The sequence below is a fragment of the Lepisma saccharinum genome, chromosome 23 (genome assembly GCF_977018435.1).
Source record: "Lepisma saccharinum chromosome 23, izLepSacc3.1, whole genome shotgun sequence".
Taxonomy (NCBI): Eukaryota; Metazoa; Arthropoda; class Insecta; order Zygentoma; family Lepismatidae; genus Lepisma; species Lepisma saccharinum.
Genome location: NC_139251.1, coordinates 40,357,479 through 40,375,947, shown reverse-complemented (window position 1 = coordinate 40,375,947; position 18,469 = coordinate 40,357,479). Strand labels below are relative to the sequence as shown.

At 36.9% G+C, this 18,469-nt stretch overlaps 1 protein-coding gene across 9 annotated transcripts in view; it reads left to right on the top strand.

Annotated features, from left to right (window-relative positions):
- Positions 1-18,469, top strand: part of Pkn (serine/threonine-protein kinase N) — a 183,958-nt gene that overhangs the window by 96,125 nt on the left and 69,364 nt on the right. For 7 of the 9 annotated variants that reach the window (XM_083144599.1, XM_083144602.1, XM_083144598.1 and 4 more), the window contains exons 6-7: positions 14,748-15,016; positions 17,743-17,894. In XM_083144599.1, coding sequence (XP_083000725.1) covers positions 14,748-15,016; positions 17,743-17,894 — 421 coding nt within the window. Of the gene's footprint in view, positions 1-7,723; positions 9,161-10,734; positions 12,497-14,747; positions 15,017-17,742; positions 17,895-18,469 lie in introns of those variants that run through there. The other 2 variants (XM_083144606.1, XM_083144605.1) reach the window with 1 other exon arrangement.

Below are 18,469 nucleotides of genomic sequence, written 5' to 3'. Positions count from 1 at the left end.
TTTCTAAGCATTTTACGTACTTTATTTACACAGTGTAAACATTAAGAAAAAAATTCGTGGCATACATTCGCCGACCTCCGTGACAGAGTGGTTAGCACAGCCCGTTACGACGCCAGGGTTCGAATCCTGGCTTGGGTATTGGTGTTATTTGTGAGTGCCCCCTCGTCAATTTCATATCACTCATCTTCATCGTCGCGATTAGCCTGAAGTGGCAGAAAAGCAACGCTAAATAATATAAAAACAAATCAAATCGTAGCAAACTTCACGTGTTTCGCCATGACCTAATTTAAGGCAATTATTTTTTACGCCACAAGGGTAAACCTTCCCTTACATTAAAAAATCTGTATAAACTATAAATCTCCGCCAAAAAATGTTTGCAGGACAGGTATATACTGGTGAATAGTACTAAATATAGTTCTAGCGTATCTAGTAAGGCGGAAGTGACGTTGAGGCTGCGATTGTTCGAGGAACCGGTCCTTGGTGAATGTGTTTGGTCTACGAGTGAAGCAGAGCAAGGAAATTGAAGGGAGCCAATGTACTCTGAAGAAAACATGGCCGAAAAACAAACAAAGCGTGGTGCATCGAACGGAGCAGGCCTAATTTTAAACTGCCTTGGCGTGATTCAGTCATGGATCGGGTTTCAGATAGTTTTCATTGTGCTAGGAGAAATTAGTTTCTGTCTCCAACCACGTGCACAGATTGTCCAAATTGGAGGAGGGGGGTCATATTTTGTCGATTTCTCAGGGCAGTAGTTTCTTGAACAGCAGTCTTCTGTGTGACAACCGCGACCAGTCTGAGTATATTAAAAAAAAGTTTTTTTAAAATATTCTCTAGATAAGAAAATTAACTAAACCGTGAAATCCTCTTTTCAACATTCTCGGATATTTATCATGGTTTAGTGAAGAAAATACAGGGTGTTTCATAAATTGTACACCTCAAATATTTATAAATATCTTATTAACCGTTGTTTTTTTATAAAAATCTAAATTAAAGATTGTAAATGTAGAACTGTTAGAGGAAAAGGTCTAAATATGGGCTCCCATTTTTATGTTGTCAATTTCGGAGGGAAAAATAATATATCAAGCACCTGCCTTTAAAATGCATATCTATGAAATATATATTTAAATGTAATAGCATTCCAAAGTATACAAGGTCTATTTTTTTTTTTAAAAAAAAGCAATTTCCAAAAAATGGTAAAATGATGTATTTCAAAATTGTGGTCTAGATATGGGCTACTAGTGACAATATCACAAAAAGCAATTAACATTTTAAAAAACAGTCATTTATCGCTAAAACATTATAAAATTCATATTTATGAATAATCTGTTGTTTTGAAAATCACGCGGAATGGGAAAAATCGAAATTATGAAAAACAACCAAATATTTGTTGAAAATGTGATCTCATCATTAGACCTCATGTCATAGCCCATATTTAGACCATCACGCTATTTTTCTCAATTTATTTTCGCTCTCTGTGGTACATATTTCACAAACAAATCATGGCATTATAAAAGCCCACATTTGTTTTATGTACCGCTAATATCATAACCTATACAAAGCAGATGAGAATTCAGAAAACGCTGAGTTAAAACATACCTGCAAAAAGTTTTCGGAGGTCGCAATTCTATAACAGTGTCCAAGGCCGAAACTAACCACCACTTTCTTTTGCGAATTGTCGCCGCAACCTTTGTCCTTGACAGATAACCACTTCCAATAGCCTCTGCCAGGCTGCAGCACCCGGGAGCGCTGATAACTCCAAAACCCATATTTAAACCTTCGCCCATATTTAGACCGTCTCCTCTATCATTCTGGGGTCCAGGCATTGGAATTAAAAACATCACGAATGATTTTATTTCGACACATTAACTTTCAAAGGTCATGCCAACCTCCGTGACGGAGTGGTTAACACGTCTCCAGGTGTCTGGTGTTCGAATCTCGACCTGTTCATGGATGTTCTTTGTGAGTGTGTCATCATCAATTGCATCGTGTCGTCACTTATCCTCATCGTCGCGATTAGCCAAAAGTGTCAGAAAATCGACGTCAAATATCAAAATCAAAATGGTTGCATTCGGTTTACTGATTTTTCCTGTTTTTAGTATCATAAACGTTATCTTTGACGTGTTATCATTAAAAAAGAAAAGTTTAGTGCTGTAAGGTATAACAAACGCATTACATATTCAGTGCTATGTCTTCATTTATTGCATCTAGTCACTAGATTTTGATCAAGATAGGCCCATGCGTGGGGAGATGCTCCATCTTGCTGGAAATGAAACTACTACTCAAACCCAAACTTCTCTCAGATGCATGACATGACTGATTCAAGCAACATGCTTCAACGTGCCATAAACACTCAATTCCTGTCGAGCCGATTTTTAGAGAATTGGCTCGTTTTCTCTTGTGAAAATGCTGAACGACCTTGGTCCTCTGAAACACTATACATTGACATCTTAGAAGGCGTGTTAAAAAGCTTAAAACGTATCTCTAATCCCAATAATGGCGAGTCGCTTAAGTGGTTCTGTTTCTAAAATGGCACTTTACTTACATTCTCACAATTTTGGTATCACTTTATAATAAATTTATTTCGTCAAAACTTAGATTCTTTCAGCCATTATTTTAAAGTTCTTTCCCTCTCAAATAGTGAGTTAGTTACAGGACACCCTGTAGATACTCGGCACTGCGGACAAATTTCATGACATGATTGTTAGTTTCGGACTTCATCTCCGCGGGTGATCAATGATTGTTAGTTTTGGACTTCATCTCCGCGGGTGATCACTTAATTTTAGGCTGCAAACTGGAAAAAAATGTACGCTCTTAATTGACGATTTGGGCCCCCGTGTAGCCAAGTGGTTAGTGCTCTTGCCTTTGGTGCGAATGGTCCCGGGTTCGATTCCCAGTGGGAGCCCCCAAAATTTCGGCGTTAACCCAGCGTCGTGAGGACAATTGGGAAGCTACTTGAAAAGATGAAGTAACAAATCCGGTCACAAAAGCCAGAAAACAGCAGCGATGGGACCCGATGCGCTGACTACATTTCACCCAATAAAAAGCTGCTTTGGCAGGCCCTGGCCTTCGAAGGCTGATGAGCCACAGAGTTTAGTTTAATTTACGATTTGTTGTTTTGAATGCATCGGTGCCCTTTAGTCTCCTACTAATTGAAGACTTATTAGAGGGATGGGTGATCACTTAAATTTAGATGTTGGGGGCCGTCGAGCGTCATTTGTCTTTGTCACAGCCGTCGGAATTATGGCGCGCCATGTTTTTTTTTTTATGTGGCCCGCATTAGTACTTATAAAACTTCAAACATTATTTTGATGCATTATATTTAGTGCAAGTGTACTGCTGAACATAGAAGTAAAAAAGAAAGACTGGAGAACTGTTGCATAATTTTAGATGTCATTGGAAGTGATCGCCTTGTTTAGATGCCCCAGGCAGTGGCTATCCTACCATTATCCGGCATGTACTAATAGTACAGTATGTTTCAAAAGTCGCGCAACTCAAACTTTGATCGCATGTAACATGAAAACCGAAAGAGATTTTTACACTTGAGTTTTCTGCATTATAAAGTCTCATCCATTGAGATGTTTTTCAGTGCTTAACATTACCAGTTTACTCCATACAGAAAATTTATAATTCTTTAACTGGCGGAAGTCAGCGCTAATATTTTTTTCTTCATAAACTCACATTTACAGTGAGTTTTAAAATTTCGAACAGTCATAATTAGCCGTCTAACGACTGATGACATGTTAGTCCGTCATTTGTGACCAATATAAGTAATGTGCAGCATTTGATGAGTTTCGAACTGGCGATTGAAAAAATACCATTTTTAGGGGCATACCACCTTAGCTGGAAATTGTTTCAGGTGGAAATTTTGTCAACAGGTGCAAGCAACATGTGCCTAAATATTGGCCATACATTTACATGAAAGATCACAAATCCTGATGTTGCACAGAAATTTGACTTTTAAGTATAAAATTTTATGCACATGGCAACATTGTCGTTGAATATCAGCTGAAATGTTTATGAAATAGCAAGAGCATCGGGCAAGAGTGTGAGTCACAAATGCGACTACTAGACTTTGTCGATTTCGTAGAGACTGTATATTTCTTTCAAGAGCCATTATTTTGAAATTCAAACAAAATAAAAAAAGAAGTGATATTTGGATAGTTTTATTTTTTGATTACCATCATTTTTTTATATGTTGAAGCAGGCCATGAGAAATTAATATTGTGCAATTTTGAGACCCTGAAAAAAAAATCTCTCCCCTGTAGAAAATGTGAATAAGGTCAGAGTTTTACCTTTGGAAAGCAACAACACCACAAACTTCTGTTTTCACACACTGTTAGTATAACCTTCCTTGCTTATAAACATTCACTTGTTTAAAAACCCTTAGCACCATGTTTATATGTAATAGATGACATGACCCATGTGAATTTCATAATTACTAATGGGTCCAGTTGTGCATCATTACTTTCTTTCCCACTGCTTTCCAAATAGAACGGCTCCTGAGTAGCACAGTGGCCATTTGTCCTACTAGGTTCAAAGTGTGGCATGTGATTCTTTTTGTACAATTGTACTAAATGCAGCATTATCAATAAAATGTCCACGTAGCACTGATTTTCAGATTGTGTTCCCGATAAACTTTGACACAAAATTGTGTTCCCGATAAACTTTGACACTACAATGTGAATGTTACAATATGGCTGCCAAGCATAGTGATACAGTGAGTCAAAGCATGCCCTTGTCGCAACTTCAACCCCTTCCCTCTCCAACTCTTTTTATCCTGCATGTTCGGACTATAATGGTGTAGAAATTCTGCATGTGGAATAGTGCTTTGGGAGGTTGCAACTGCAGATTCAGACATGGTCCATGAAGGAGAAATCGCCATTGTCCATCGACCAAAATTAGAATTGCAAAAAAGTTGGCTTTTTTGAATGGAAGTTTTTTTTCGATAGAAAGTGAGCTTTTTTGGAAAGTAACCGGAAATTTTGGCTTTTTCGGCTTTTCACCAATTACAGCTAACTTATTTCACTTGAAGTTACTGTCATGAGTTTACAGGTTATTAGTGACATATTTTACAACTAGCTAAAAAAAATGTACATGATGTAGTAGCCAACAGACAGATATTGGCCAATTCCAGTGGACACATATTGCATAGTGGTTCAGATACAATTTTAACCTTAGCTTACCGAGGGGATGGGGGGGTGTGGCAGAATGGGCTTGCAAGGCACCACCTCTATTTTTTAGATTTTTCAACTGTTTGAAAATAAATTACATTGTTCCCAAGGATGTCCCCAATATTTCTCTATTACGTTTGTTCATATTTGTAATGTAATTAGGAGGCAAAATGAACTTGGTGGGCATATCAGGCACCATCTTTGAATGTGTGTCATTGGAGACACTCGTGCCATTGACAGTGTACAATTTATTGGTAATGATGATTGTAATTATTGTAACTATTATATTTAATATACAAGTGCACTTCTACAAACAAAAAGCATTTTTAAAAAAATATAATGTATTTTGTGAGTTTTAGTGAATGATAAAATATGTGACATGCTCATGGAATAATCTGCTATTTTTTATTAATGATAGTACTTTTTGCAATTATTATAATTAATAAATAACTGCACAAATATTATCAGCAAGGGAAACAGTGATTCATTAATAAAATGGTTTCTTGAATTTTAGTGAGAAAAAAAAAGTTTGAGCCTGTGAGCCGCCCCCTGGTATGTAAGTTTCTTGTACATCACTGGTAAGCTAGGGTTAAATCTAAACGTGTAGTCCTGATGAGCACATCTGGCCATGAAAAGGACTTTTGTCTCTCAATTTAAATGTTGATGTCATAAAATATGAAACAAATGTTAATAACAAGATATTCGATGTTTCGAGACAATTAAACATTTTTACTGTTCACAACACACATGCAGAAGTATACGTATTACGTGAATGTGTGTATATAATCCCCTAACAGAGCTTTGAGATGGAAGTGACACATGACTCTTGGAAACCAACCCTTAGAAGTAAATGCAACCTTTCGAACTGATGCAACATAATCTGCAAGTGTCACTTGTCCTGTACAGTTTTCTCAGGGAACTTCCAGACCTTCAGTAATCCATTCAGTGTTTTGAACAAAATTGCAACAAGAGCTAAACATGTCACTTGCATGTTGCTTGGACTATACAGTTTTCTCAATGGCGTGCATTGTGCCGCTTTGGTCTGTTGTTGTTGCATGTACGGTGAATGTTTTGCTTTAGACTGTGTCGCTTGTCATATGTGACTTCAGTCTGAAAACTCCTTCAATGGCGCACATCATGTCGCCTCGGTCTTGTTTGTGCATGCATGGTGGATGGTAGCTTACAGTCTGAAGGTGCCCTTCAATGTGACACTCCCCACTGTCATGTGTTGCTTCGGTCTGAATATTCTCTATACTTCACAAGATTGTTAGCTACTTCATGAGATATTAAGATTTAATTTAGCCTGTAAATCACAGAGAACAAATTGCAAGTACTACTGTTGGAAAGAGGCCGCTTTTTGATAGAAGGATCCTTTTATAATCATGAATGTGCTTCTGGAGTGGAATAAAGTAATGCTGTTACCTTGTAATAAGAAGGAGCCTGAGGTTCAATCGATTTCTTAAATATATATATATATATATATATATAGCCTTTATGGCCAGTCTAATTTGCTTCTGCTTCAGTTTTAGTGCCAGTATTTTTCAACCGCCAGGCTGCAAAAGGTCCGTTGCACCCAGGGGTTGACGACTAATTTAAAACTAATTTTATATTTGACAGCAAGTTTACACATAATTGAACTATGATTATTAATTAATTATTAATATTAATTGAGGGTGCATATTAATTTCCACATAAACTTTAAAGATCAGAAATGTATTTATTAGTGAAATTGTTGGGATCAGTACATTGACTTGTTAGATATAAATTTACTGGGCTGTGGTCTCGCAAAGGTTGAGAACCACTACAACAAGCAGTCAAAATACATCACTAGTTGCTTCATGTCCAGGTTTAGCTGCCATTTAACCAAATTATACATGATAAACTGGATAGCCAGAATACAAATATATTTTACTGAACATAAAATTTAATGTAAAGAGATTTGATACTAGATTTTCAAAAGGTAGTGCAGTCTTTTCTTTATTGCTTCATGTACGTGTTTGTATAACAAATTCAAACATTGAAAATCATATCATACTATTAGATTTTATTAAAAACACATACAAAACTACTCTAGTTATGTGAATATGTTTATACTACATAGATTTATTTAATAAGCCTACCAAAATATGAAGATAATGCTCAGAAAGAACTGCCTTTTTTGAAAACACAAATTTTATATTTTAAATTGTATTTTATATTTAGAAATGAGTGTATTTTACAGTAGGGAGATAAACAAAACCCATGGAACAGGAAAAATACTGCCAACTCCTGTATTTTCATTGATTTGAGACACTTTTGTGAAAAAAGCCGAAAAAAGACCAATCAAAAAATCCGTGGATTTTTTTCCCCCCGACCACTTCCAACTCTAACCAAAATATCATTTCTTCCAAGTCACACACATGAGAATCTTGAATTATTAGTACTTATAGCAGCATGAGTTGACTTATAAGCCAGTGTTTGCCTCTGAAGTATGACATCATTCTAATGCTCTTTGGATTCACTACCGCAGAACATTAAAATGATGTGGGGACATGTTCATTATTTCTTCAAAGGATAGAGAAGTCGTCCACATATGAAGCAAGAATCGATCAACAAATGCAGATGCGTTACAGATATTTCCTTGGAATCCATAATTAAAGCTGTGTGTATGAACAATAAACAACAAACAGATGAATGGAACGATATAGTGTTGCAAAATTCAATTTGTAAGCATGCCGTGGTCTCATTATTTACTAGTGACCTTTTATAGCCCGGGAGTGGACAGTGTTTTTGAATGTATTGTGTAACAATGTCTTGGACTCGGCATGTACGGGAGACCCGTAATCGCTCAGGAGTGGTCAGTTCATGCTCAGCTGACCATTTCTCATGGCGGGCCCACACAACCAACAACAATAATTCGAGGAGGAGGAGGAGGAAGTTCAACAGAGTCAACCATTCCCTCATCCATACCAAGTCAGCAACAACCTACAGCCACTGTATCGGGTTTGGGAGATGGTGGCGTCCATATGGAATACACATGGAAGAGCCATCCAGCTTCCCAGGAGAGACCCACTAGTTTAGCAACTGACCAACCATCGTTCGGGAGAGGTGCATCGGATTTTGGCTATGGTTTTCAGCGTGGAAACATCTTGTTCACCAGTCGTCCTCCACAGCAGCATTCCACCGAGAGTCACGGTGATTCCTTTCGCTATGGCCCAAATAGTTTCGATAGCTCACATAGTGGCTTCTTGCGAAGTAGCAGTGGTGTGAGCCAATCCAGAGGTGGGACGCTCGGTCGTGGCTTCAGCAGCTTATCAGGAATTTCCCACCTGGATTCTGGATATAACAGCGAGCAGCCTTCTCCATTGTCGTATTCAAGTCTTCCAACACGCAGATCTGCCCAGCCATACAATCGCCGATGCAAAAGCACATGCAACATTGTTCTATCTAACAGTACTCCAGATGGAACGCATTCGTTTCAGTACAGTCCTCCTCACAGTTTTCGTGATCAATCTCTTCATTTCCCAATGTCTGATTCGTTGCATCTAAATCAGGCTACAGATAATTACGGTGTTCGTTCTGGAAGTGGAGCTGTGACAGGGTATCCTCCTCGTACATCTTACCCTGTTCACACAGGGCCTGTTGAGTCTGTGCGTTCAATCCGTCCACTTAGCTCGGAATTCTCACCTGTCCCAGAAGGATGTGAAGAGTGCAGCAGTCTTCGATCGAAAAGTCCGAACTCTTCTCATCGTACCTTCACTTCCCACTTCTGTACCCACGTCCAAGAGAAGGCAGCACAAGAAAGCATTGGGACCAAACACAGCATCAGTGCCAGAGATGCAGCAATACAGACAACTGATCTGAACTCCTCTACTGTGGTCAAACCAAGTCAACCGAAAATGGGAAGAAGGGCTTATGAAGGACGTCATAGGACAGACCCTCAGCTGATGCCATCTTCTACTCTTCAGGTTCCACAGGACAAAAAATTAGAGGGCAAGGATAAGAAAAAGGTGAGTATCTTTTTTACTCATAAGAAATTAAAATAAGAAGCAACGATATTTAATACTTCCATTTTTAAATGTATTTGTACTAGATAATAAGCACAGAGAGGCATCTTATTGTTACTTTTTTCTATAACATGTATCTTGTTGCATACTAATGTGTGAAGTAACAAAAAAAACTTTAATGTGTCTTCGCTGGCTGAAAAAGAAGTTAGTGAAGAGAATTGTTAGGGATAAAATGAAAATATCTGAATTCAGAGAAAAAAACTTGTGCTGTTATGTTGAATAACCTAACTAGTTTTGAGGCACACATTAATCCTATATTTGCAATTCCATATGTAATTGAAACAATTGATAGCTTTTCAAGAGACATTTGATGTATACTCCAACCAAGAAAGAGGCAGGGAACACAAATTAAGTTTCTATTTATTGTGGTCAGATAGTGTTTTCTTTTGTCCATTATACCATTTTCAACATCCTGGTATAGATATTGTCAAATAGTAAGCAAGCTATACACAGAGGCATTGCATTTGTACCCTTCTACTGATGTAAGAGTGATCATGTGCCTTTGTGATTTCTTATCTTAGTAACTTAAGCATATTTTACTTAATTTATCTGTTGTTTTGCCTACTAATATGAGCTACAAAAACAGACTTAAATGTCCCGTGAAATGTTACAGAACCATGTTGGCCTAGACTGTGGGTAAAGTTAGTGAATATTATCAGTTCTGAAGTATGATTTACAATTTTGGTTTAGTTTCCTTTCACAAGTTAGGATTTTATTGTCCTGTTTCTATAGGTCCCTCCCCCCCAATCATGCTAATACATATAACACTGCCACTGCTGTAAACTGTCCACCCATCAGTAAGATTTATCATAAAACAATTTTGAATAATTTTTAGTTCAGTAATTAACTTTTTATTTGTGTGCATTCTTCACTTTCAAGCCAAAAATACTGAAACAATTTACCGTATGGATTTTAAAGTAATACAATTTTTAAATTATGGTATTACTAACATGCACCTTGATTAAAGGATTAGGAAGTAAAATTGTAGTGTTTGTGCTCACTTTTTATATATTCTCTTTGAAGAGATCTTACATATGCTATGACAAATTATTAAGATTTGTATGACTTAAACATTTAATATAATCTGCGTAATTTTTTAGTGATAATGGATATGGTTATATGCGATTATTCCGAGCATTTAATACTGGCTACACCATTATCTATGAAGGATATGCAGTTTGTGTGAGAGGCGGTAAGTTCATTATTTTAAATATTCAGCTTTCTGTAGTGCTTTAGTTCATAATTGTTGTCATCTAACATTGCTCTCTCTGTGCTTTTCTCTGAAGTATAGAAAAGTGTAAAACAATACTTAAAATTTAAATATGGTTCATAATCTGAAATAACCTAGGAACTTTTATATCAAAATGATTTGACTGGAAATTGTACACGCACACTAAATATCAGTAGTGAGAAGTTATATCGTTGCTTCACTTACATTTGACTAGCACATTTTTATGTACTCTATTTAATTAGAAGAAATATGTATGTAATTAATCAACTTCTATTTATTTTTTTAGCATGGCAAGCGGTTGGCACGTTCTCCTGCACGGTTAAGAGGAACCTCACCTTTGCAGGGCAAAAAACCACACTCTGTGAAACCTGAAGATTCAGAGAAGAAGCAGATAAAAATTGGAAACAAATCTAGAACTGTCCACATTGATGTTTACTGTACAGGATCTGATGAAGATGCTGATGATAGTGATTCTGATTCCTCCACGGAAGGGAAAGCAGTTTCCAGTGCTGATGATGGCAGGTCATCTCCACAAACAGTGTTTGAATCTGAACAGTTTCGTGTTATTCATGAAAGGGCTAAGAAGCATCAGCTTCCCATGTCGTTTCTGCAAGGAGAAGACACGAAGGATAAACGTGCCAGCAGTACTATTTCTAGAAGGAGTGAAAGTTTCAAGTACAGTTCATTTATCGACAGAGAGAGCATTCCATCCAGAGGTTACGACAGCGATGATGGAGCTAGTACACAGTATCCATCGCGAAGTTCAACTACAACTTTCCATGAACTGGAGTCGAACCTGTGGAGTGACTCGGCAAGCGTTGTCACAAGGGACTGGTCGATAGGTTCAAATCTTTCAAGTGGCGCGTCCCATCCTGAGGAATCTGACTCCACTGCCACGTCTTGGAAGGATACGACAGACATAGAATCATTAGCTCATAGTGCAATTAGTGCTGTTCAAAGCAGTGATAGTATTGCCCACAGTGACAGTTTTGAATATGCAGACAGCATTGATCGACTGCGTATTCAAGAAAAGGAAAAGACATGGGCAGAAATGAGTGCAGAGGACCAAGAGCAGTCGAAAACATGGCGTTCTCCACAGGTGGAGAGAAGACAATTTCTGCAGCAGCAGAAGTTCAAGGAATTTTTAGCCAAGCATCTGGGGAAGATACCCATGCCATCATGGAAATTTGGTAGCAATGAAGAGTCTGATGATTCTGCTGACTCTGAAAATGCATGGGGTGGGTCCAGGAAGGAGGGTGAATCAAAGCGCCCTCTTCGCAGGGAAAGTACAGTTAGAAAGGCGAATAAAGCCAAAGTAGACAAACCGTCTGTTGAAGATGGTTTATCAGCATCAAAATTGAAAGCAAGCACAGAGAAAAGCAGGTTTTTTAGTAAGAGTGAAAGCGATTCCTCTTTTGTTCAGCTTGCTGAAAGGACAGCATCCACTGAAGTGGCTACTTCAGTGGCAGCAACAAGTAGAGAACCTGGAATGTGCGATGTGGGCAGTTTGAGCGATTCTGGTCCCCCTCCCCTTCATCGATTTACCAAGAGGGTCACATTGGGACCGTTTGGGCCTAAGTCACCATCCCCACCACCACGGAAATTTCAATCGACCGTGACATCACCATTTACCTCAACTGTTGGGATGAAAACTGATCAGTTCTCAAAGGCTGTAAAGTTTGGGACAATTGTTGGTGTTTTCAGGAAGCCTGGTCACCACGTTGGACCATCAAAAAACCCAGAGTGCATGTGTGAACATTGTCGAAAATACTTTGAAGACTCAGTGTTTCGCACAAGAACTAGATCTGTTGGGGACATCCCGATAGATAACAGAGAAGAATGGCGTAATACTTTAGATCAGCTGGCATCGTCAAATGAGAATGATTCGGTGTCGATTAGCAAAATTCTCCTAAAAGATTGTGGTGGCCAAATTGGTTTAGGTATTATTCAGCCAAAATCTGATGATGATAAGACAAATAATTCTTCTGGGAAAACTAAGAAGAGTGGACAGTTACCTGAATCCAGCACAGCTAAAGGTAGTCATGTAGGTAAGCTAGTGCAAGGGAAATAAACTCTTGCTGATAGTGTTATTGTAATAAGGTTGTGTTATTTTTTGTGTGTCCGAGAGAAAAACATAAAAGGATGTGTTACATTTTAAACAGTGTTTATCTCTGTGAACCTAATTCTAGTTGTTTTTAACAGAGAATTAAATTTTGTAATACAGTAGCACAACCAGATCAAATTAAGCAGACACGCGCTGTGTATGCATGATGGACGACCTACATCTACAATTTTAAAGCATTCAGTGTGCTTTTCAATATAAATGAAAATTATACATGCATGTTTTGCTGGTGTCATGAAATCAACAAAAGAATCAAGTTTTGAAAATAACCCCATAAATACCATACCATCCATTTCTTATCATTGAAGTTTCCATGACACAAGCACTTGTGACTGCTGATATTACATCATCCTATCACTAATCCTCTGTTTCAACTTGCCAAAGTCTGGTGGTATTGTTGCAAACTTTGTGTTTCGTATATACTTTACTAAAAAAGTAGTAGTAGTTTACAAGCCATGAAGCCAGAGAATTAAGTACTTGCTTAAAATTTCAATGGATCACATGTACAAAATTGCCATTAAAAAAAAATCCTATATTGAAAACATGATGAGTAGTTGACCATTACTATATTAACACGCACAGTATTCATCCCTTTGTGCATGTGTACCATATCCACACAGTCATTACAAGTTGTATGCATGCCAAAATGGAATGTGAATCTTGTGCCACCCTCTAGTATGTCTGAGCATGTGTGAAGTAAGTATAAAAGAAAATATCACACAGCAATATCAACAGCTCTGTTTTAATTTCAAGATGTTTTATTAATATTCACATAGAAGAGTATTATTTTACAAGGGTATCTAAGAATTAAAGGGTAAAGCTTGGAGAGGTTTGCAGCAGAAACTTCATGTCAATGAACAAAGTATCACATGCAATTGACTGTTAAGATCTCTACATAGACATGTGCATTTGTATACTGCAGAGATTACTAAACAATGTAGGTAATTGATGCTAGAAATTAATTTTCATCTCGGGCCTGAAAGACTCTGAGAACATTCAGCTCCAGCCATTCGTGGTAGTCCAGATTTCAATCAGTTTCTGTATCCCTACTTGTACAGAGTAAATTTTGGATTCACAGATAATTTACTATAATTCCCAACATGCATATTCTTTTCATTTTTTTTTTTTTGTTGTAATATAAATCGTGACCTACTTAATTTATACTCGGTGAAATTTTTATTGTACTTAAATGCAAAGGTCGGTCAAAAAATAATGCATAATCCACTGTAGCTCGGGAATGGTAAGGACTAGAGAAATGAAATGTTGTAGTTAGAAGCATTGATCCTTTTAAAATGTCACTCAATGTATGATCCATGTGCTTCACTGCACTGCAGTCATCTTTGTTTCCATGACACGAATGCACGTTCGTAAAACTCTTGAGTTTGGTCTTTACACCACTTTTTCACACTCTTTCTCACACATAATGAGCTAGTCATCTCCAAACTGTGTGTTGTGTGCAAGAAAACCAATCTGGTCAGCCATAGCATGCTGAACCACCTCTTCTAAAGTCAGGGATCACTAAGTTTACATTTTTTTTTTTTTTTTTTTTTTTTTTTTTTGAGGGATTGGGAGAGCATGTGTGTTGAATATGTGCAAACCTTGATGTTCCCAAATTAAAAACTAGGAAAGCTGTGTGTGAAATATCCTTACTCTGATTACAGCACAACAGCAACAATTGCATACGATGGTATGAAGAGTTAAGACAATATGTTGTATGAAGTAAGGCAATGTGTAGAGGTGCATTCAGATTTAGATCAGCATATTTATGTTGGTGGCACAAGTTTGCCTTAAGCCCTGTTTATGCACATGCAGGCTAATCGAGGCTGGACTCGTGGTTTGAAGTGGGATCTGATCTACTGTGTACAGCATGGAAACTGCATTCATGCAAATTTGTGCTGTGACACCTGAACTGCAACCATTAGAATCCCTTGTGTGGTTTCTGCCCTCGTAAATATTTAATTACCATTAATCCTATTATCATTACAGCCAAAAGTGGCAGAGAAGCAACATAAAATAAATAAAACGCCCTCATCAGGAATTGAATCCAGGACCTCTTGATTACAGTAGTTTTATGAACTGTTGTAGTTTTATAACTGACTGATAATTGTGACATTCATTTACAGGCAAACCAGGTACTGAATAGAACTAATATTAGATGAAAATTATTCTATTTGCAGGCACAGATCAGCCTAGCTGAGTCCAGCCGCAAGCTCGATTTGCTACGTCGCTCACTAGAATTACGAAGACAGGAGCTCCCTCCCGACTCCCCTGCAGCTACTCAGCTCAAACACGAACTTCAGAATGTTCAGGCAGCAAGCCCGATTCCTGTACAGTACACAAGTCTTCAACCTTTTCGTGGGAATGGTGATGCAAGTAAAAGTCTCCCTCCTATTTCATCAAGTTCTGTAAGTCGATGTGCTTCTGTGACTGGAAAACTTGAAGTAAGGTAAGTCTGAACTGCAGTAAACTGAGAATTTAATGTTGAAATAGGATTTTCTTTTATTTTAATTGTTTGTGTTCCATGTCCTTATATTAGGCAATGCCATTTTTAGGTCATGAATATGCATGATATTATTTAAGGTTGGCAAAATTATAATAAAATATGTGCAAGGAGTTGCAGCATTTGCATACCCTATAATTTTCAAACCAGAAACTATAAAAATAGAACTGCCACAGAATATGAAAGGCAACTCAGAGAATTTTATTTGGCAATACTGTACTTTCTGCATTGATATCTGGGAGATTATGCCACCTTACTTCAAAATGATGACTGTTCAAAAGGAAGTGTGCACACTTTAGTTTTCTAAATAAAGTCAATGATGACAACAGAATATCATTATCAAACATTATTATTATTACGCATTATGATGATAAACTGTGGCTGTGGAAACAGTTCAACAACAAATACTGATGAATTGCACTAAACAATTTTAACTTTACATCAGCAACAGATGAAAAAAAAGTCAGTTTCCATTGGTGGTAAATGAAAAGAAAACTCACAGAACTATGAATAGCAGAAGATCCATAGCAAGGGATTGACATATTTACATATCTAAGATCAAACGGTGGTAAAAACAACATGAGGAGAGGTATAGAATAAAAGATACTGCTGGTAATTATGCAGACCTACAAGTGGTAGTTATGTGGCTACAAAAAAGACAGCTAAACATACGAGAGACATGCATGTTAACATAGACAATAACAAGCAGTTCCACAATTCATTAGAATACAGATAAAGAAAGTTATGCAGGCCTCACAGGGAAGACATCAATGGGAGTATAAGATATGAAAACTGAAAGAGTTAGTAGTCAGAGTATCATTACATATATGGAAATGCAAAGAATATGGTGACTGGAACATCAAAGAGAGCATGGGTGAAGATCTGATATCCAAATCGAGGGAATTTCTGCCAGAGGAGGTGGTGAACTAGACCAAGATTAAGGTTAATGGATGACATAACAGCAGGTGGGGATTAGGAACTGGAGAGAAAAAGCAAGAAATAAGATTGGGGTTGGCAGTAGAGAAGGCCAAAGCTGCCCAAGGGCTCATGACTATAAAAGCAGAGAAATGGATGGCTAGGAGATCAATATATCACTTCGACATGTTGTATACCATGAAAACCTCGCATGATGAAATTATTGTGCAACGTTGATTCTGCAGGTAATATAACTTTTTTGAGTTACCCTTTTTGCACTCTGCTGCTCCTGGCTTGGAAATTATATGCCATGAAAACCTTAACAATTTTGAATTTGTTATGTAAGTTGAAAAGTCCCTTATACGAGTAACACTAGCATGTTTACTGTAACTTCAGGTGATGTTGAGTTACAACTAGGGCTGAGCCGATACCGATACACATCGGCATCGGCCGATACCAGTGGTATCGGTTGAAATTCATCTAGCAATACCAGCCAATATTTTTCCTGCATTTTGATGTTTCACGGTACCTGCAAAAATGCCGCGTGACTTTTTTGCGGTGTCTAATTATCCTGGAAATTATGCAAAATTTAAACTTTCATTTTATTTTGCATGAAAACTGTATTTTTTTTATTAGTTACAACACATGACTACAGTGTGTTGCTAACTGCAAGAGAAAGAGGTGTATGTCATAATTGCACAATGGTGCTCTGTACCAGACCATCTTGTTTTGTTTTATCATCCTGTGTGCAATCATGGAATGGAAATATTTGTTTTGTACAGTTCTTTACAAATGTAATTTGATAATAAGAAAGTTTATATGCCTCATGTTGTGAAGAATGTTAGAACACATACCTTGTTTTGTAATAAATAGATGGTTGTAACTTACAGGTATATTCTCACCCATGTTACCTATAGGTGTTAAATTTTTGTATCCTGCATGTTGTGTGCATATCTCTTTTTTTGTCAATTTTAAACCTAGTTTTACCTGTAACAAAGCCTTTTCTTACCCGATTAATGATTTAGATCTGATAATTAGGAAAACTCAAATATGGTATATGTTGTGACTAGGGCCAATACCAGTATCAGAAAGTATAGACTGGAATTTAATCACCGATACTGGCCAATGCTTTTCCACACACTGAGTGGAATCTGCAAAAATGACACTTTCGTAGCATCTAAATAACCTGGAAATAATGTGAAAATGCATAATTGTTATTACTTTTGCAGCAACGTTGTGAGGAGAAATGGATATGGGATCAAATCATTATCTCATGTAAAGTTATTATTAAGATTTTAAAACAAAACTGGTAGTTTCATTGAAACCTTGTACAATAAAATGTATAAATATTTGGAACTACTTTGAATTGTTACAATTTTCAAGTAAAGGTATCAGTATCATGAGGAATTTTGTTACTATATTCATGAAAAATTTCTACTTTTCACAATTTCCAGTATATTAAGATGCAGTACTTGTCTATGTCTTACAGTATGCACAGACCCCAGGCAAGTATAAACTGGTATCTGAAATTAAATAAGAAACCAATTATATCAACCAACCCAGCCTTAGTATTTACATATTTGATCAGTATGAAACACTAGCATGAATCATATGTATGAAACTAATCAAATATATTAGCATGAATCTGTCTGAAATGAGTTCAGACTGCTTAAATTTGTATGCCAGATGCTGATAATATAATACACGTATTTTATTATTGCCACTTGTAAAATAATATGCTTCTGTTTCTTTTGAAGACTGATGGGATGCCAAGACCTTCTTGAAGAGGTTCCTGGGCGATCACGAAGAGACAAAGAAAGCTCAAGCCCAGGAGATCTTCGTGCCTTTGTAAAGGGGGTGACGGGACGCAGCTCCAGCAAGTCATATAGTGTTAAGGATGAAACTAGTAGTAAGTGTCACATTTGGAAAGGAATTCTTGCTCTATGTAGCTATTTTAATCTAGTTTTGCAATATTTTATACTAAAGTCATGACACTTCATCTGATAGTGTTGGGTTGAACACTTCCCTTCAAGAACTGGGAAAGAAATTGCTAAAGACATGTGTGTTTTGATAATATTAAGCCTAAAATATGTACGTATTATTTTTTCCTATTCTGGTTTTAGATGGTCATAAAGCCTGTAATGTGAAGTACATTCTTTTTTTCAAAAACAAAATTAAACTGCACTAAACATTTGTGAACTAGCATCCAATTCAGATTTGTGGACACTGCATAGTCTGGTGATTTTTAAGTATTTTAAAATTGCTTTTAGTTCTGTTTTAAAGATCACATTTTAAAATTAATATATGACATGTAATTTGAACAAATTTAAATAATTTAGTTTAAAATGAAAAATTTGTAAATTTCCACCAAATGGTTGATCTAGAATTTTAATTTTTTTTATCTGCAACTGCAAAGCTACTAAATGAACATGAAAATGAATAAAATTAGTAGCGTTGGTGATAGGACAGGTTAATTATTACTCT